The following is a 22,223-nucleotide window of genomic DNA, read 5'->3' on the forward strand; positions in this document are numbered from 1 at the left end:
TTAATGATGACTTATAGGCTACCACGCTTGATTGCATGACATGTTTGGGCCAATGTGAGTGGAGCACATGCATGTATACACGTGTGTGCGTGCGTGCATGTGAGTGCATGTACGTGTGTGTGTGTGTCTTTGCCTCAGCTTGTCCCAGGTTGATGTGCCAAGAACAGTTTGTGCAAGGGGACAGCAGCAGTGAAGAGACAATTGGCCCTGGGAACACACACGACAGGTGTGCAGTGCATATGTGGTCACATGATGGCTGTGAGGCAGATTAGGCCCCAAACAGATGAAGCGCTCCTTAATGGCAGCTTTTATTAAGTTCACAATGTGAGGGAGGCAGGCAGGGAGGGGGAGGGGGGGGGGGGGGCAGAGGAAAAGCAGGTGGCCTTGTCTCTACAGTCATGGATGAAGATACATCTTTGTACAGCCAAGTCCGAAGAGGACGGCCACTACCGAAAGATTTATTGATATTTGATTGCCCTGGCCTTACTGTCTGGTTGTCCTGAATTCAGCCGTAATGGCTGTAAAGGAACTACTGCAAATGCTCTGAGAGAAAAATGTCCCATCTAAGAAATATTGCACTTGCCACTGATCATATCATGTAGACCCATGTATGATGGAACACTAGCTGCACCATACACATTCTATATAAGTCGTACAAACCATTTACGAACAAGAGAGATTACATTGTGAAAGGAGCGGCTCATTTTCTTTCTCCACCCATCCTATCTTCTTGTTGCTTCTCTTTTAATCCACTGCCCTTTGCGTTCATTTATCTATTTTGGCACGTGTATGGGGTTATTTTCGAGTACCTCTGGTCATGGGGTAAAAAAGGCTTGGAGTGTGTCCCAAATGCACCCTATTCCCTATATAGTGCACTACTTTGGGCCCTGGTCAACAGTAGTGCACTATATAGCGAATAGGGTGCCATTTGGGACGTAGCCTCTGAGGAAGGCTGCTTTGCCATTGGTAGCAGCTGTTGCTATTGAGAGACCCCAGAGGAAATAGAGAATTGGACACACATTCAGCCAATTTAACATTAACTAGACCTTATTGGAGGCTGGAACACATGGCAGAAGCATGCAGCGCTACCGTATGGGGCTCTGTTTATATATGCTCTTACTCTCCCTTAAGGAGTATTACGGGGTTGTATGATAGTTGTGTGATGGTTATATGATAGTTGTGTGATGGCATTTCAAGATGAAAAAGAGATGTTGGAAAAGTGCACTCATAAGGTCACTAAGATCGACTAACAGGCAAAAGCAGACGGAATGTGTAAATGTGTAAAATACAATCACAAATGTACATCTAAGACAAAAGTACACAAAAGAAACAGTTCAATTGTCAATCTGCATTTATTAATAGATTTTTCCTCGCTTGTGTATCCTTTTGACCTGCTCCTATTGTATCACATATAAGGGACTTGAAAGTAACCAAAATAACTTTTTCTGCATGAACCTTAGAGTCTAATATGGAAGAATAAAAACTTTGAGCAGTTTTAAGATGAGATCATTTAAAATATCAAACACTGTTGTTTTACACTGATCTGAAAAGAGATTTCCCAACTGTTATTTGACATTTTTTCCACTGTTCAATCAAACCACAACATTAAATGCTGGTGTTTTTAAGGTTCTGTCTTAGCAACCATTGCTCAGAGGGATCATGACTTTAAGATTCAGTATGATTTCATCCTGTAGCTTTTAAATAGATACAGTATATAATTATTTATTACAGTATGTATTATTACACATTTCTGGAAGTGTACAGTACATATTACATGTTATGTCCACAAGTTTTTAGGCTTATGCACAGTCTATGTACTGCATTTAGAGCTGATGCTTTCTTAATTTTTTTTGACAGACCTGAGTTTTTACAAGTTTCAGGTTGGGTAACATTTCTTCTCAGTAACATGACACATTCTCTGGGAGTGGTGAATCTATAAATATTTGCCTTTCAATGTATTGTTCTGTTCAGACCTCAAGATAACAAGACATTCTTTTCTCAGCTCAACTAGAATATTCTTTCAGTTCAACACCTGCATGTGTACTTATTTCCTTGAAAAACTGGAAACAAATCTGTTAAGCGGAATGAGAGAAACATCAGAAAATCTACCAAAGTGTTTACTTTTTTCTTTAAAAAACAAAAACAAAGATAAGGTGAGACCTATGAGAAACAGGACAAAACCCTTCACTAAAAGAAGCATGAATACTTGTGTGTTCCATCATTTGGGTCGTTCCATGAAATGGGTTCCTTTTGCATCCCTTTGATATTTTAAGTAGAAATTCCTTACAAATATAGAATTTTAAAAGCCTGTTATATTAAATGAAGTGCACTTTAATATAGACCACATGGAGAATTCAATAAATCAGATTTTCTTAAAATATAAATAAAGACTTGCTTAAGTATGAATATTCAACATTTTGACATGTCCCTCCGTCAACCCTGTGTCACTTCTAGGAACATTTCAATCCACTTATCCCAAAATGTCTCATTGCTGCTTTGACAGTCATTTCTGAAGATTATTATTTATTTTCATGTGATTAGTGATGCATTTTCATCTGTCCCTCATTTTAAGGTAAACCCTGTTATGCAAACAATTAACCACTTTAAAATAATGTACCATTCTACCAAGTTAAATGATTCACAGCAGGTGACATCGTTTGGGTCTTCTGAACAGCATGGTGGAAAAGAGAGTAAGTCTTCTCTCTCTTTTCGGTCTATTTATAAAAAATATATTTTTGACTGAGGTGGTTGAGCTCAACACGTCAACCCTGTTCGCTTAATTAATGTTAGGACTTTAATCATATGTGGAATATATGTATAATTTCATGAACACCATGTGGTCCCATGATTTTCATCACGAGGAATAGTGGCCGATCTTCACCTAAAACCTCAACCCTGTTATCGTCAACCCTGTAAGAGGCCCAATGGTAACTTTATCAGTTTGATGTGAGTTTATTTATACAAGGCATACTTAAACAATGAGAAAATGTTGGATTTATATCAAACAGGCTTTTAATTAATAGTCAGAAAGCTACATACGTATCAGTGACAGGGTTGACAGACAGTGTGGTAAAAGTGAAGCTAAAATGCTCTTAGTTCATAGGATTTTAATGCCTCAGATGGGACAAGGTGTTTTTTTCCGTAGGCTAAACATATCCTCCGTGCAATTGAATGTTGAAAGAAGAAATATTTGTAAGTTAATTTCTTAAAAGTTTGCATGTCCAAAAGGCACCCATTTCGTGGAATGACCCATAGACTGTATGTTTGAAAAACAGCATTACGTCTTATGAGAGACCTGTGTAGGTTGTTCATAACTAAATATTTAATTCCGACGTCGATTGAATGTCCTTCTGCATCATGTCACTGCAGCAGATGAGAATGTACATTTGATGATTCAGAAAAAAAGCGAGGCCATTTATCAATATGAGCAAAACATATTGTAAAAACGGATTATTCTTGCTGTTAACCTACACTATTATGTTAAAGAGGATACATGACTGTTCTTGTAGGTACAAAACCCTCTCACAGGCTTGCAATTCAGAATACTTAACTGCCTGCTGATGGGCCATCAACTGGATTCCCATTGTATTCAAACTGGTTGGGTAGGGTTAGGCCCTCAGAATAATCATACTTGGCCCAATGGGCAAATCAGCAAGCAGTTCACAAAGCAGTGGAAAAGAAAATGAAACCATCACACAGTTGCTGTGTTATTCATAACATCAATATGATATAGATATTGGTTCCAAAAATGAGTGCCTTCAGAAAGCATTGACACTCCTTTTTCCACATTTTGTTGTGTTACAGCCTGAATTTAAAATGGATTAAATTGAGATTTTGTGTCACTGGCCTACACACAATATCCCATAATGTCAAAGTGGAATGATATTCAAAACATCATTTTTTATTTATTTTTACAAATGTATTAAAAATGAAAAGCTGAAATGTCTTGAGTCAATAAGTATTGTTATGGCAAGCCAGTTCAGAAGTAAAAATGTGTTTAACAGGTCACATAAGTTGAGGGGTGTTATGTTGCAGTGGGAGTATTTTATTTGGTCAACAAGCAGTTGTCCGCATCTGTCAAACACAAACACAATCCAATGGAAAGATTAGTGTAGAGGCCCTATAAACAGCATTTGAAAAATGAGACGCCTGTCAACTCCGTTACATAAATGTTTACCAAGGAATACCAAACATTGTGTTCTATTTGTTTTAGTTAGCCCGAAGTTTGCGCCTCACCGTAAATTAGTTTTACCCAGTGTTCAACAGGACTTTACAAAGAGAACAAACAACTAGCATCGAACAGCGACGAGAAACAAGCACATAAAATGGTTAATCCTCCGTGGCGAGGAGCCAAGCAGCCATTAAGTTTCAAGTAGTTTGCTTAAAAAATCTGACGGGAGGTCTCCAGAGCGGGAAAGGAGAGTCTTTCATCACTTTATAACTCTGTCCAAAAAGGAGAGAGCTAGGAGCAACAATCAAATGCCCAGAGCTAGCAAGCAAAGAGCCAGAGCCAGAGCCATTCGCATTCAGCTTGAGCCACCACAGCGCACCACTCACTGACGAGAGAGAGAGGCCCGGTTTCTTGGCAAAGGAAGAAGTTCTTAAGTGCTAAGCTGTAAATTTGCTTAATTTGACGTGAGTCCGAGGGGAATGGGATCGTTTTCTTTCAGGGAAAAACCCTGGCAGATTGGCTGACAATGAGCTGCAATGGTCCAACATGGTGTATTGCTGTGTGATGATGGGAAGAAAGCAGGACTGGCAGCATTTGACAGGGCCATAAAAGACTTCGACCCTGGCACCAGCCTCTTATGACTCACTGGGACATGGATACTGTAAAAAACTGATCTGGCTAATTCCATAGTAAACAAACCTGACTATTTACTTCGAGTGGCTTCTTTCTGTAAAAACATTTCAAAATACTGCCATATCCATCATAACATGCTATGACAGTTTACTCCGATAGAGTTTTTACTACATACTGACGGCCTATTCTTAAATGATTTGTGGGCATCGATCGGATTTTGACTTAAAAAATTTGATATTTTTCTTCTAAGCCACTTTTCTCTTTGTCCTTGCCCAATATGAATCCTTAAACAGCGACCCATGACAAGAGCCTTTAAAAATACCGGTTTCAGTGACAGCTGCGTCCTTCATAAAAAAGTAGATGGACAACAGGTGAGCATGATGTGTGTGCTAATCTTCTACATTATGGCTGTTGATAACACTCTGCGTCCAGCAGCTCAGTTATTAAAACGCTGTAATTTAATATGGAATACATCAGCAATGTGACATTTGTATCATAGAAGAAGGAAAGGTTTCGAAGATTGGACTGACGCTAATAATAGAAAATGTCTATCATTGACTTTGGTTTCTGTTACCAAAGGAATTTTGCGAGTACCACGCTCCTTCCAAAGTCAGACGTTGGGCATCCAGTGAGGGATTTTGGGATTATTTTTTTCACTTGCTCTGCCTCTCTCTGAGGGCTCAAAAATGAGGATTGTATTTCGCAGCGACAATCCATGCCAATTCTGTAGGACAAGGTCGTCAAATCTACATCCCTCCCCCTTTTCCTAGAGACCACCCTTCTCTACCCATCAGCGCTTTGAGGGGAGTTCAGGAAAACGTGACATCCAAAACAACAAATGATTGAACAGCTATGATTAGGAAGACACTACTGTACAGTATATCAAGAAGTTAGCATCAGCAAGCTACATTTATTTACTACATGCCTACTACATTTAGAATACATTATTAGGGATCAGGTGCAATATAATCAGTACAAGTTGTTTAATCCTGATGACATTTGGAATGATGAGTGGTGTTACTCATATCCTGAATAACCATATATGACTCTGGGTGTATTTATTGGAAGCAGTAGTGTGAGTGTGTTGCTCAGGTTGTTGTAGTGCATGCTTTATTGCCTCTATGCAGAACATAGTCTCAAGGGGAACGTCACCACTACTGTGCATTGTGTGAAGACGAGAGTCGTAAAGAGGGAGTATCTACTCCATTTTAATTTCCCCTTGTTGCCTTCCTTTTTATTTTTTTCATCCCTGCCTCCCTCCCTGCCTGGCTGCAGTCAGGCCCTGTGATTAGTGTAATTTGCAAAAACGTTGGCGAGCGCCGCACCTGTTGCCCCTGCGCTGCCTGCAGCCCTGGGTCCTCGACAGACTGACAAGCACACCCCTGGATAATCCATTCTTCTCTCCACCAGTGCAGGACAACGGCAATTTTTCTCCCCCCTCTCCTTCGTCTCAACCTCGTGTTCTCATATCTGCCACACTCCTGATGCCTCATTACTGGGCCATTCATAAATATCGCCGGCAGTATCCCCTACTTCCAGGGGCTTTCGGTGCTTGAAAGATTTATCGGCCTCTTTTACAGCACCGCTATTGTTTTTCCTAACGCTTTCCTCTCTCTGTCTCTCTCCACTGCAGACACCTTCACTTACCTGCCAATAAGGCGACAAAAGCTTTCCACCTGGTTCACATACAGGGGCCCCATAGCTCCCCCACATGACAACCCTAGTGGTATATGGTGTGTTCCATTTGGATTTGACACGGTGCCAGGAGGAAAATCAAGTGACACGGGCCACACAGAGGGGGAGAAATGTGATCCCACTCCATTGTGGAGAGTTTATATAACGAGTGATGACAAAGTACTTTATGACTTTGCAGTGTTTGTCGGGCTCCGACTGTGATCGAGGCCTTATACAGGCAGGCCCCCGGTGACCTTGACTTATCAAGCGTTCTCATTTTGATCAGAAAGAAGCCCGTGTTCAGCTGCTGTTGAGGATTGTTGTGCTGCTTTTAGAGAGACAGCGATGGCTACAGTACAAAGGACTTTTGGAGGTTACCGGGCTCTCCCCACCCTTTCACTTTGAAATACTATTGACTAGGAGCATGTCTGTCTGAGCAGGTGGAAGCTTTTGAATTGCTTCAATGATTTCAGGGGCTATGCCAAATTTACTTAGATATAGGACGCTCCCATGTGTCTCAACAGCCTATGCTGGGAAAGTGGCATGCAAATGGTACAGTACCTGCTTATATAAATAAAATAGTTTAAACACACGAAATTCAAGTGCACTCCATACTGTTATTTCAATCTTCAGATGCATACATCACCGTGATATTCAATAAATTATATGATTTTGTTATATTTTTGACTGTGTGCGGGTATCTATTCTTTCCATTATACTGCTTTTTTAAACATACGCACCTGTGACTAACATTTTGCATTAGGTAATTTCGAGAGTCAAAAATAACTATTTATTTTACAAAATTGTAACATTCTGTCATAAAGAGTGGATGTTCAACTTCATAACAAACATGTTTTCCCATACATTTTTGGGTAAATTAAGAATAATGACTAGAAGTGACAAAAGTAACATGGTTGACTGTAAAAGGGTTGATGATTTCATCTTAAATCAGCCATTACTCCCCTTGTGACATGTGGAATGGAAAAGTGTGCAACAGGGAGGTGAAATAGAATGCAAGCCTAATAAAAATATTTGAACTTGGTTAAACATTTCTAGCCCATCTATGGGTCACAGGGTTGACGTGTTACGCCCGACGTACTTTGTTCTCCACCACAAAACACCAGTTAAATGGCCAAAAAGAGAAGGGCCAGGATTCAATTCGGTTGCTGAAGATCCGTGTTGTAGTGTGGTTGACATTTAAAGGTAATATCTGATTTAGTCAACATCTGCAGCGTTTACTTTGAATGTGATGTCTGCGACCGCGGTTACATTGCCTTTAATGGTGCATAGTCAAAAAGGGTGGACCGTATTGAATCGCGGCCTACAACCAGCTCACCTGCTTTTACACTACAGATGTAGAATCTTAATTTGATCACCCTGTTGCAGGAGACCTTTCCTGCAGTGCAGGACATTTAAAACATGTAGTGTATTTGAGGTTTAAAAAGGCATCTTAAATTTGAAATGTCAGACTTGATTTCCCCTTATGAAAAATGTATCAACCCACACAATGTATAATCCACATCTCCTGTTGCTGCAGGATTATTTTCCTGCTGTAGAAAACTGGCTCAAATGAAATCTGTATGATTTGACTATTAGATGTTTGTTTATTTAGATTTTCTTTTTTAAGGAATAGCTTTACCATATTAAAACGAGAGTTCAGTTCACATTACAGGGTTGACCTTAAGCCTGAGGGACAAATGTAAATGAATCACTAATCACATTCAAAAAGTAACAATCTTCTGAAATTACTTTCCCAAAGCAACAAAATAACTAGGGCTTTATAATGATGGTGAAAACTTGGTAAAATGTAGGTTAAGTGGGGCTAAAATCATCCCAAAAGTCAGACAAACATGATGTGGGATATTCCAAAATGTAGATTTTGCTGAGAAAACAAATATATTTATTTTATTGAAGATACACTGCTATTGTAATTCTTAACATGATTTTGTTCAGTTAGAGTGTAGATGTACAGGTAACTGCCAAAATAATGGAAACACTTGAGTAAATGAGGGATACAAAGTATATTGAAAGCAGGTGCTTCCACACAGGCGTTTTTCATTAGTTCATTTAGCAATTAACATCCCATCATGCTTAGGGTCATGTATAAAAATGCCGGCAGGCCATTATGTCTACCGTGGCTATGCCCCCATAGGATGACATTGCCCCCATCCACAGGGCATGAGTGGTCACTGAATGGTTGATGAGCATTAAAGTGATGTAAACAATATGCCATGGCCGTCTCAGTCACCAGATCTCAACCCAATTGAACACATACGGGAGATTCTGGAGTGGCGCCTGAGACAGCATTTAATAACACTTTATTTGGATAGTACATCTGTAGATGCTCTACAGAACATCAGCAACATTTCATCTAACTATCTACTAACCCTAACCTTAACTTACACTTAACCTTTGTAAGCAGTTGCTTATCAACAGAATGCTTCTTGATAGTATGAACCTCTGTAGAGCATCTACAGATGGAAAATACAGACTATCCAAATAAAGTGTGAGGCAACAGGGTAGAGTTCCAGAAACGTGTAGAATCTACACTGAGTGTACAAAACATTAGGAGCACCTTCCTAATATTGAGAATGACGCTATTAATAAGGACTATAAAAGAGTGCAGACCTTGTTTCTAAAGTTATTCTTTCCCAGAGAAAGCAGCACAGTGAATGATCTCATATTTTAAATAATAGCCTCAGCGTGCCCTTCAGATTACGATACAATCTACCTAAACACGGATTTCCCGGGTGTAAGAGGATTTTTCGAGAGGAGAGAGAAGCCCCCCGGTGATGAGAAGGGCCTAGATCCACATAAGTGTGAACATCAAAGAGTTCCAATTCCACCCTCTTGATGCTGCGATCCACATACATCTTATCTCAGAGGGAAGAGGAAGAGTATTCCATCATCACACTACTGGTCTGCATTGTCTGTGACCTTTCCGATGCAAAGCATTTTGCGTTTTAGGCCACTTCACTTGCACTGGTTTGTATTCATTAGACCATACCTTAGCAAAAAGTATTGCAACGGATAATGAAAAAGAGCTGTTATGTTTCATAACTTTGACAAAGTCCCGCCCTGTTTCAGTCTGTTTTCTTCCATTTGGTGCCTAATGAACACAGCCCTGCTGTGGTAGATACACAATATATACAAAAGTATGTGGATACCCCTTCAAATTAGTGGATTCAGCTATTTCAGCCACACCCGTTGCTGACAGGTGTATAAAATCGAGCACACAGCCATGCAATCTCCATAGACAAACACTGGCAGTAGAATGGCCTTACTGAAGAGCTCAATTACTTTCAAAGTGGCAATGACATTGGATGCCACCTTTCCAACAAGTCAGTTCGTCAAATCTCTGCCCTGCTAGAGCTGCCCGGTCAACTGTAAGTGCTGTTATTGTGAAGTGGAAACGTCTAGGAGCAACAACGGCTCAGCCGCGGAGTGGTAGGCCACACAACGTCACAGAACGGGACCGCCGAGTGCTGAAGCGCATAGCGTGTAAAAATCGTCTGTCCTCGGTTGCAACACTCACTACCGAGTTCCAGGAAGCAACGTCAGCACACTAACTGTTCATCGGGAGCTTCATGAAATGGGTTTCCATGGCCGAGCAACTGCACACAAGCCTAAGATCACCGTGCGCAATGCCAAGCGTCGGCTGGAGTGGTGTAAAGTTTGCCGCAATTGGACTCGAGTAGGTGAAACGCGTTCTCTGGAGTGATAAATCACGCTTCACCAGTCTGACGGACAAATCTGGTTTTGGCGGATGCCAGGAGAATTGTACCTGTTCTGAATGTATAGTGCCAACTGTAAAGTTTGGTGGAGGAGGAATATTTCATGATTCGGGCTAGGCTGCTTTGTTCCACTGAAGGGAAATATTAACGCCACAGCATACAATGACATTCTAGACGATTCTGTGCTTCCAACTTTGTGGAAACAGTTTGGGGAAGGTCCTTTCCTGTTTCAGCATGGGATGAATTGGAACGCTGACTGCGAGCCAGGCCTAATCATCCAACCTCACTAACGCTCGTGGCTGAATGGAAGCAAGTCCCAGCAGTAATGTTCCAACATCTAGTGGAACCTTCCCAGAAGAGTGGAGGCTGTTGTAGCAGCGAAGGTGGGACCAACTCCATAGTAATACCCATGATTTTGGTATGAAATGCTCGACATGCAGGTGTCCACATACTTTTGGTCATGTAGTGTTAGTATGGTAGCCAGCGGTGGATGGTGTCAAGCCTTCTCCCAGGCTGATGTTGCCCATGGCCTCAGATCAGTTCAGCCGATCGAATCCTATCCTCAAGTCAGTAGGATTAGAAAACAGACCTGATCCTGAATCAGTCATTAGAGACAGTCATTCACCAGCACTTCAGCAAAGAGCCTCCGCAAGCAGCAGTCATGTGTGTGTGTGTGTCTGACAGTGCGTGTGTGTGGCAGGCAGCACCACAGTAGCCCCCTCATAGACCAGGCTGGTAAGGGCTAACAACCCTCGCATTGATCCGAGGAGACACTCAGCCCTCTAACCTGCTGAACAATGGAGTTCAGAGGCGCGTCGATACACTATCCTATTGAGTGCTCTCCGTTTAGCAGCAAGATTGATGAGGTTAAGGCTTCTAACCGGGTGCCAACCAGTGTCAAAACCAAGGTGCTGCTTGGACAACAAATTCGGAATTCCTAAATCTGGAATGCTAATGTGGCTGTTTGTTTGGGGATTCTAGACCCTTCACCGTTGTTCGCGTTATTTGGTGCTGGCAATTAACTCGTTTTGAAATTAGATGCAAACTGGGGTTGAGTGTGGCGGCTGACGGACGGGCCAATGTCCCCTTCAGATGGAGATGAGAAATGAAGATTAGGATAGATGAGGGCTATGTCCCAAATGGCACCCTATTCCCTACAGAGCCTATGGGTCTTGGCCAAAAGTAGTGCACTATGTAGGGAATTGGGTGTCATTTGGGACGCACACCAGGATAGACGAGGGCTTTCTGGGCCAGGAATGCAATGCAGGTCCCATAAGACACTAAATGACGTACAAGAGCATTTATTACAGTAGGCCTCTATAAATCTAAGGCTGGCCTGAACTCCAGGGAGAGGTTAATGGATTACAAAGGGATGCCGTATCGAGCCTCCAAGAAGTTTCACCTCATCAATATGTGAAAAGCTATTGATCATTCGGACCTTGACAAATGAAATTCATAAACTTGATAATGCACTGGAATATTCGTATCACCTGAGGAATGGGTATTTTTTTAAATAATGTTTTGTTGTTGTTGGGGGAGTCAGTTTATTAATAATTCTGGAGATCAAATAGAAAATACTAGATAAAGTTCTGATTAGGAGTGATATATTTTATGTGCTGCATTGTAAACAGAGTAAAACACCACTCAGTATGGCCAGGATTCAATCCAAGGCGTGTTATAGAGCAGCGCACCAGACAGCTGACGATACGCCTTTTAAAGGCATTTTCCCTGACGTTCGCAGAGACTGCATTCACGGTAGTCTGTGCATTTTGTCTCGAGCGTAAATTACTTTTAAAAGTCTGTTATAGTGTGCTGCTCTATGAAACCTGAAACACACACACAGCAAGGGCTATTCAATATCGGGACCACTGTATATACTCTTACCACTGCTACACAATAAAAATAGACCTTTACATTTAGAAAATCCCACCGAGCCTAGAGGAACTGAACGCATCGATATGACTCAGAAACATTTATTCCAGTGCCAAAATTGACTGAAACATGTAAGTAGGATATTTTGGTCAAAGGCAGTATCTTCTAAAACTAAAGATTTGTGTAACTGAGGTCGTCACCATTTATAATTGGGTTGGGTTTGGATTACAATCTTGCCCACTAACATGAGATGAAACAGCTGCACTGATTGTGCCCTATCCAATTGTAGCTTCCAGACAGTAAGACAGACCTGCCCACTGCACAGCGCCGCGGACTAGTTAACATAAGACAACACCTCGCCAATATTATGTTGAAAGAACTCTTGGCCCCTATTTATGGAGGGGCCACTTTCTGATGTGTTGGATAGGGATCACTCCAGTCTGCCATTGTTTTGGGTAAAATGAGAATTGAGACGATGCACACCTGCATCCCAACTGCCACTTGTCAATATTCCAGAATTCTAAACCCCTTCGCAAGCAACTTGTGTTCCTCCGCAACCTGTTTTGTAACATTATTCGCTATGAAACACTGCCAGACAGAAGTACACTCTGGTAATAGAGACAGTTGTAAAAAACAAAATGGAACCGACGTAGACGTCGCCACTCGCCAGTGACTTGATAAACTGATTTAGCTAACGTGGCCTGCCTGCTCAATGTGCCTGCTAGCTACTACTAGCTAACTTCATTGACAAACACAGAGATGGAATTTAGCTAGCCATCTAGTGATAAACAGCATGTAGCAGCTTGTGCTTTATTTACAATAGTTTGACGGCTTGCTGATGATGAAGTTGTAGACAGGTTCTCAAAATCAGTCCTGAGCACCATCTGACTTGATACTGTCTGCAGTGCACTAATCTCGGTTAATCCAAAACTAAAGTCTTGCGTAATTGGTCAGACGCTCAATTAAGTTCTGGGTCCATACAAGTTAAGAGAATAGACAGAACGCGGATTGGAAATGGAACGAAGAGTTCTACCCTCTCTCTTTGCAAGTTAAGTCTATGGGTCAAATGTCCACTCCCCTTTCGAAATTCAAAAGATTCTAACAACTGCGAAATCGTGATTTGTCCAAAGCACTGGAACTAATCCTGCTCGTTATCTCATGCATCCCCTTGTATCATTTAATTACAGATTTCTTGATTTATCTTAATTCGGACTATTTTGAGGAAGTGGTAGTGGCTATGTTGTTTCTACAGTAACTGCCAGGGTACGAAATGCGAACATAACACACCCACATCAAACCACACACCCCCAAGACCAAAATAGTATTTTTCTTAATGAACAGCAAAAAAACAAAAACATGTTTGTTTGAATTAATGTAGCAATGTCTTTGTTAAAAACACATACGACTGGGGCCGGGATTCAATTTGATCGCCCTTGTAGACAATGTGCCATTTAAAGGCAACGTTAACTCATTCACAGTTGGACTCAATTGGAAATGACCTTTTATATGACAAGGGCGTAACGGTTCACCAAACCCACGGTTCGGTATGTATTGCGGTTTTGTGGTCACTGTTCGGTTTCAGTACAGTGTGAAAATTAAATGCCATTCAATGTTCAGCATTCACAATGTTCCTAGCATTGTCTGTTGTGAGAGGATTGTTGGGCCTCTCAAGTTTCCACTCTGATGCTGCTTTTGTAACCATGTGGGAGGTGGGAATTTACCAGTCGTAAATACCAGTTGGATACATTCATGAGATTTGAGCTCGTTGAGAAACGCCGATTGGCTAATGGCCAACACGCTGCATTAACCATAAACTAAAAAGATAAGCTATAATGCTTGTAAACAAATTTGAGTTAAAAAAAACTGATTGCTTTGTTGTTCCATTTAACTGCTGAAAATGGTGTTATAGAGGTCAACGTGTGGGAGAAGTGGGTTCTTAGGATGAAAGGAGAGTTTCCCACTTTAAATGACCAGTTTGAGGACCGTTCAAGTGGTTTTTCCAAGTCAAATGGTAAATTCACACTTGGTTACAAACGCACCATGACACTGCCTCCTTTAGTCCAGATGCACACTTTTGACTCATAAAGGCGGCATGTCTGGAGCACGGTACATCTCCCACTCGGGGGTAACGTAATGGGCTGTCACTGTTAAGTAAACATAACACAGGGTGCATTGGTCAATCCATTGCAAACCTCTGCTTTGGTTTGCTTATATAGAGCGGATACTACCGGTTTGCTGAAATTGGTGCAAAAGGGAAGTTTATAACATGGCTTGAGCACTTTCACAATGTGCCCGAAACCCCCTATTCTCAACCACCGAGAATGGGCACATATCCACGGCTATTAAACAAAGACTGTAAAATATATAAACATAGCCTACCTATCGCTCTTGTAATTTATTTGGCCCGGTCAGAATCAGCTGCAAAGGGCTGCTTGAATGCAGAGGGGAGACGATGTTGTGTTGTTTCTTTGCGTTTCCATCTTGCTCCAGTATACTGCGGTGATGTCGGCGTAAATGTATCAACACATTTGAGGTGTTGGCAGATGCATAGGCAATTTTCATTGAGAGTGGCGACATACTGTTAACATTTTATCCAATAACTCTCTGTCCATCGCCGTTGTAATCTACTGGGAAGCCAAAATGTTCCCAAACTGGAGATTAAACGATGATTGAGGATCCTCCAATTCTGGTTTATTGACCCCACCACTCGCCATGATCGTACAGAACTAGTTCCCGGGTGCGTCTCACAAATAGACAGCTTGAAATGCGGCAATTACGATTTGAATTTTGATTACAACCTGCGCATAAACTCTAGTTGCTTTAACGGAATAGCCTGAATTTTCTTTTTTTTTTCAGCTCAGATTTACTCAAGAGTCAGACATACAACGCAGTGTAGGCATAGCCTATATGCCTAGTGTTATTATTTTGTAATTTAAAAAATAATGTATTCATTCAGGTTCACAGTGCGGACCGAACCAAAGTCCCCTTACCAAACAGTTTGGTACGAATATGTGTACTGTTACACACCCCTACAATGGCGCTGTACCCCAGTGTCAGATTGAATCACGGCCTAATTCATTCGATAAAGAAGTGACAATTAAAGTAACTTGAGATAAACCAAATTTATTACAATAATATACATTTCTGTTTGATATCAGAAGCTCATACAGTCACAATTATAAGCTGGGTACATTTTATACATAGAGGACCAGTCAGTGAAACTACAGTAGTTTAAAAGGCATGAGTGACACTTGGGGACCTCTCATTTTAGCAATTCTGCCACATTATCAGCAAGTGGTCTTCATTCGCAGACAAATTCATAGATTAGAATGTCAGATCAAGTCAAATACAATTCCAAACAAAAAAATCTCTCATGACAGTATCATACTTCAGATTCTTTACTACCCTGTTACTTCTATTCTAATAGACACAGCGTTTGCGGAGTATGACTGCTGCCACTTAGAAAGGTTCACCTACCTCTACCGTTATTGTTACTTTGAAGGCCCTTTGATGCAAGTTAAAATACCACAAGAGAGCTGATACCCTCATTTTCACTCGTGGACCTTTTTTCTCTCTCATCAGCTGGCGAGTGAGAAATTTAATAAGGTAAGTATTCATACATTACTTTCAGTTCCCCTCCCGCCCCCACCTCTGCCTTCAGAGCTAGATTCCCACCTTCCACAACATCCATGGCGACATCCATTGTTTTATACGGTTTAATTACAAAATATTGGCGCCATTTTAGCGTAAAAGATTACTCACTGTAGGAGGCCTATATAATTTGGACCGGAGGGTTTGTCATGAAATAAAATATAATACAACAGGGCTTTCGCGATTAGATTTCCGCTTTTAGCCTCCTTGACATTTCAAGCTGCATGAACTAATACATCTGTTATTTGTTGATCATTTGATTATTAACATACTTCATAAACCAATTCAGCTAGCCCTGCTGGAGACTGAGATGCAGCTGAAGAGGCAGGCTGGGATCTCTCTCACCACATACAGAGTGACAGAATGCACGAGGCAGCCCCTTTAGAGAGAGGTAAAAAAAACACATTTATCTTCCCTTCCTTTCAGCGCTCTTGAACGCTCGTGGAACAAAACCCGTCGTCGTGTTCTAATCTCAAATTTCAAGGCTTTTATTTCAGCCCAAATGCCACCTCCTGGCCTTTCTGAATTATTGACAGACTGACACCAATGTGAGGGGACACATGAAAGATCCTAAACGTTGCCCTAGCCTAACGCTGCCCTAGCCTAACGCTGCTTGTCCTCTCCCTCGGCTCTGTTGACAGGCTACGTCTGAAATGGCACCCTATTCCCTATGGAGTGCCCTACTATTGGTCAAAATTAGTGAATCGTATAGGGAATAGGGTTCCGTTTCAGACGCAGTCCCAGTAATGCTTTCAGTGATCTCTGGGGTGACTTTGAGACGAGTACAGGGGGACAAGCCGTCTGACTCCTGACCTAGAACTGAAGAATATAGGGGAGCATACGATTTCTTTGGTGTACAGAACAGGTTACTCAGGATGAGTACCACATGGCAACCTATTCCCTATATAGTGCAATACTTTTGACCAAAGTTCTATAGACCCTTGTCAAAACATAGAGAATAGGGTCCCATTTGGGACACAAGCTACATAGGGAATAGGGTGCCATTTAGGACACATCCTACATAGGGAATAGGGTGCCATTTGGGACACATTCTCAAATTATTCTTCAAATGAGCTCAGATACCATAATACATTGCAAACCAAGCTCACTACACCAGGTGATTATTGTCAGTCATGAAAATTGACAGTACCATGTGCCACACAAGGAATAAGAGAAAGCAGGATTGCAAATCATTTTTGATAGTAATTTGTATTGAATATTGCTCTTATCTCCCCCATCCTGCAGAAACTTAACATTACTTTCCCAGGCATGCAATCGTTTTGTTTGAATGATGAATAGTAAATTGATGTAAGCCAGGTGCTTACAAGGGCCAGACACACCAACATTAACCTTTTTTTGCTGTGTTTCTTAAACCTTCGCTCATAATTGAGATTGTTCACTATATAACAGAGGCAAAACAGTACAGTTACAGAAAGGATGGTCAAATGGGACCAGACTGAAACAGGACCTTCAAATGAAGTGAGAACCATAAGGAAAAAGGGGTTTTGTTGTGCTTTGTGCTCACGGTCTGGTCTAATCCACCTCGCTCTCGTTGCTGGCCCCCTCGGGCCTCCTCAGCTTGTCCACCTGTTCGTTGATCTGTCCGTCCCCCCCTCGACGATCCTCCGCTGGCACGCTCAGATGCTCCTCCTCATCCACATGGCTCACGTCATCCTCCTCCTCCTCTTCTTCCTTTTCCTCCTTCACATCCTCCTCTTTCTTCTCCTCCTCACCCTGGACCTCCATGCGGACCTGATCCTTAAGGTCCAGGGGGGGCAGTGTGGCTCCTCCTCCCAGCCCCACGCCATTCTCTCCGTTGAGGCCGTGGGCTCCGTCGGGACCTCCCAGGGCATCTTGGGGGCTGTGGCGGCCATCTTTGATGGGGGAGGAGGAAGCCGACTCGTTGCTGACGGGGGAGATGTCGCTGCTGCTGTTGGTATGGTTGATGGAAGGAGAGCTGGTGGAGATGGTGGCTGGCTTCAGGGGCATCTGCCAGGAGGGAATCTTTGGGACGGATGGTGATGCGGGGAACTGCCTCCTGGAGAGGGATAGAAGGCAAGGATATTCGTTCAACACACATCATGTCATCCAAATCAAAATGTTGTCATCACAATCAAAAACTTGTACACTGAAAATCGAAATAAGCACAGTGGAAAGATCACTGTTTTTCATAGTGGGAACACATATATACACTACTGTTCAAAAGTTTAGGTTAACTTAGAAATGTCATTGTTTTTGAAAGAAAAGCAAATGTTTTGTCCATTAAAATAACATAAAATTGATCAGAAATACAGTGTAGACATTGTTAATGTTGTAAATGACTATTATTGCTGGAAACGGCAGATTTTAAATGGAATATCTACATAGGTGTACAGTGGACCATTATCAGCAACCATCACTCCTGTGTTCCAATGGCACGTTGTGTTAGCTAATCCAAGTTTATCATTTTAAAAGGCTAATTGATCATTAGAAAACCCTTTTGCAATTATGTTAGCACAGCTGAAAACTGTCGTTCTGATTAAAGAAGCAATAAAACTGGCCTTCTTTGGACTAGTTGAGTATCTGGAGCATCAGCATTTGTGGATTCGATTACAGGCTCAAAATGGCCAGAAACAAAGGACTTTCTTCTGAAACTCGTCAGTCTATTCTTGTTCTGAGAAATGAAGGCTATTCCATGCGAGAAATTGCCAAGAAACTGAAGATCTCGTACGCTGTGTACTACTCCCTTCACAGAACAGCGCAAACTGGCTCTAACCAGAATAGAAAGTGTGGGAGGCCCTGGTGCACAACTGAGCAAGAGGACAAGTACATTGAGTGTCTAATTTGAGAAACAGACACTTCATAAGTCCTCTACTGGCAGCTTCATTAAATAGTACCCGAAAAACACCAGTCTCAACGTCAACAGTGAAGAGGCAACTCCGGGATGCTGGCCTTCTCTGTGTGTGTGTGTGTGTGTGTGTGTGTATATATATAAATAAATAAGAGAAAAATAGATTGTGCTTTTTTCAACAGCCAGATGTTCTCCACACCTGCTAAAGATTGGCCAAGATATTAAATTATATTCATTAATTCTTTCAAGATCAAAAAGAAATGGTTACGCCTTAACAGGGATCTGCACTAAAGGAATACAAAATGTTTACTGCCTAATCAGGTCATTTGAAAATAGGGAAAGAGAGAGAACAAGTTTGGCGACAGATGGTGCTTCTGTGTTTTTCTTCGCTGATTAACCCCTTACGCAAAACTTATTGTGAAAGTCAGGCAAAGGAGAGTGAAACAAAATACTTAAAAGCTTATTAGGATGTACACAGGAAAACAAAACATGTACAACCTGACAGTTCTGAGGCAATTTTCATCTGGCTGATTTTTCCGACGTAAACTGTTGCTTTGAGCCTCATTAGCGGCACTGAGTACATAATCATGCATGCTAATGACTATTACAAAACAGAATCCATTTTCATGCTGTGACAGACAGACAGTGCCAAACGGGGTAGAGCTGAAGGCGCTGCGGAGGAAGGTAGTATGATGATCTTCGATAACGATTCCCTATATATTTTTTATTTAATTTAACAAGGCAAGTCCTACTACCTTTCGCCAGTAGTGCACTAGATAGGGGATAGGGTGCCATTTTAAATGAAACCACAGTGTTTGAGTTATTACCTGCCGAGAAGCAAGCCCTTCAATGACCCTATTTCAGCTTTCAGATCGCCGATGGTCTGGGTATCCAGGATGCGGTTGGTTGAAGAGGATGCCTATTGGAAGAAGAGGGAAGATAAACTATCACATACCATGGGTCAGTACAGTACAGTACAGTCTAGGTCCATAAGCAACATTAAAGAGGACAGAAAGCTACTTTCATCAAGCATGTTGCTACATCTCTGATCTTCATTTGTTCATGCGACCTAACAGGATAATACTTTCAAACGAGAGAATGGTTGAGAGGGCAGCGATGTAAACAAACAGAGCAAATGCCGAATGCCACACAAGCTGGTGTGTAATCATATCACAACAGCTTGTGAGTCTACATACAAGTCCCCATGTGATGGGAGAGGGGTGGGGGCAAACAACAAGCCTCTGGACTAGAGTTCATCTTTGTAGACAGGATCGTTGCAAAAAGGTAGTGGTATTTTCCCAAGTGGCACCCTACTCCCTATATAGTGCACTATTCTTGATCAGAGTCTTAGTCAAAAGTAGTGCAGAAAAAAATTGGGTTTCACTTGACTGTGGATCATTCCAATTTTTACATAGTTTTCCATATTTCCAAAAATGGATTAGGGCAGGATGGCAGTTTTGGATAATGAACCTTATCCTGAACAATAGGGGCAGTCATAAGGCAACCATAAGTTGACAGCTATTTTTCTTCTTTTATCAAAGGTGAGTGTTATCACACACAGGCTGGCATGGCATGAATTGCGACAGGGAATGACGGCTAATTGTAGTGGCCTCTGGCAATATTTGAATAGCAAATAATTAAAAAAAAAATCCATCCATTGTATTTCTGTTCCAAGCAGACGTATGAAGTCATTCGTCAAAAGAAAGACACAATATGTGAACATGTAGCCAATAGCGTCGATTTTGTTTGTTTCTATGACATTTCAGTCCTTCTATGCAACTGCAATAGCCAGCGTGAACCAAATTGCTTTTAGCTATCACTGTCTTAGTGAAAATCCACATTTGTTTAAAGACAAATACACTTTAGCATTTGTAATGAACATGTCACTCCTCAACCGGGAAAATACTCTTAAAACCAGCCCATATTCACCTGGACAAGCAGGTGCTTTTGGACCCTTGGTAGTCTAACCGAACAGACCTGCACCCCTATCCTTTTTGTTTCTGAAGGGGAGAAGGGCGGTATATGGATGGGACCAGGGAAGAGGAGAAAAACAAAGTGGGGAAAGCAGGATAAAATAATACTAAAAAACTGTAATTAAGAACTCCAGACTCACTAGAGGCAGCTAGTTAGGAAGCTGAGACACCCTATCACGGTGAGACGGATAACTTGGTCTCTTTCAATTGTAATTAAATCTAAGAGAAATTAATTGAATCACATCTGAGAGGGATCAGACTCATTTACATCGGAGGGAGGGAGGGTGCGGTGTTTTCCAGGGAACATCAGGGGCCGAATGTATCAAGCTTCTCAGAGTAGGAGTGCTGATCTAGGATCAGGTGCCCCCTGTCCATGAAATCTTATGAATTGTGATCTAAAAGGCAAAACTGATCCTAAAATCAGCACTCTTACTCGAAGACGCTTGATACATACAGCCCCAAAACCGTCCTGGGTGTGCATCGGTCGGAGCCTTGGTGAAGACATTCAGGGTTCACCTCATTAGAACCATCTTAATCCCAGGTCTCCCCAAGGCCCCCGACATAATAAGGTTGGAATGTGCTTCTCTCTCATTTTACCTTTGGAAAGAAAACATGTTATTGCTCCACAGGCTGAGTCTTCTTCTAGACTTCCAAGACGTAAAACTCTTACCTAAGAAACAGGGAAACGCTTCACAGTCACGACGCCTACTTAAAACTGTGGATACAACCCAAATGGCACCCTATTGCCTACGTAGTGCACTACAGCGAAAGTTGACGCAACCGTATGGTAGTTTTGTCCGCAGACATAATATTCCTGCATTATAACCACGCTTATTCATGGCAACATGACATATGTCAGCTGGCATTATACACCATGCTAACTGAACATAAGGTGGTATGTCATGTTGACATTGTGATTTCAGAAATAGCCATGTGGTCATTTCCTTTGTCAAGTGTGGCATGACACCATGTTCATAATAAAGTAATGTACAGAAAGCATTATAGCAGCATAGTAAGCATTACATGCACGTAATTGAATCTTCTAATTCTATTCATATGATTATAACTGCCCCTATAATCACTTTGCGTACTCTGGCTTAAGAACGGAGACTTTGATCTATGCCCAGTGCTGTTAAGCGCTATACAGTTTCCTCCTAACTGGTGTAATAGCTGTGTTCCTAATCTGTCTTGAGTGGTTGCTTGGGTGTGATAGGGGTCAGCCCCTTTCTGCTGCTTAACTAAGTGGTTCCAGAAAAATATATTACGAGCAAAAGAGAGAAAAAAATCTAACAACTCCTCCATGGATGGCAATGCGTGAAATAAATGAAGATAAAATGCCTACGGACCATTAGCAACAGATAGGATCTTAACAAGCCTTGTTTCAAAATGTCTAAAGGCAAATTAATTCACAGTTACTCCACCAGCCGACTGTGTTGTCTTTTTCCTTGTAATGCATGTATATTTATGGTAGAATTAGCTTCAAAAGAAATCCCCGAGGAGCGTTTTCCAGGGAAAACACGGGCGCAATTGATTTCAGTCTATTTATTCTACTTTCCCAGTGCCAGAGTGCTTCTTCTGGTACAGAACAGCAGTTTCTTAATCTTCTATGTGCAGCCACTAATAAAGAGAACTATCACTGAATTGAGACAGCGGAGCAAACACAGTTAACTGGCAGATTTGTAATG

The 22,223-nt window shown here is 41.6% G+C and overlaps 1 protein-coding gene across 1 annotated transcript in view; it reads right to left on the bottom strand.

Annotated features, from left to right (window-relative positions):
* Window positions 1–15,186: 15,186 nt before the first annotated feature.
* pex14 (peroxisomal biogenesis factor 14) overlaps window positions 15,187–22,223 on the bottom strand; it is a 105,030-nt gene continuing 97,993 nt past the window's right edge. The window contains exons 8-9 of the mRNA XM_039008280.1: window positions 19,393–19,484; window positions 15,187–17,773 (exon numbers count right to left, since the gene is read on the bottom strand). Coding sequence (XP_038864208.1) covers window positions 17,269–17,773; window positions 19,393–19,484 — 597 coding nt within the window. The 3' untranslated portion in view covers window positions 15,187–17,268. The remainder of the gene's footprint in view (window positions 17,774–19,392; window positions 19,485–22,223) is intronic.

The sequence above is a fragment of the Salvelinus namaycush genome, chromosome 14 (genome assembly GCF_016432855.1).
Source record: "Salvelinus namaycush isolate Seneca chromosome 14, SaNama_1.0, whole genome shotgun sequence".
Lineage (NCBI taxonomy): Eukaryota > Metazoa > Chordata > Actinopteri > Salmoniformes > Salmonidae > Salvelinus > Salvelinus namaycush.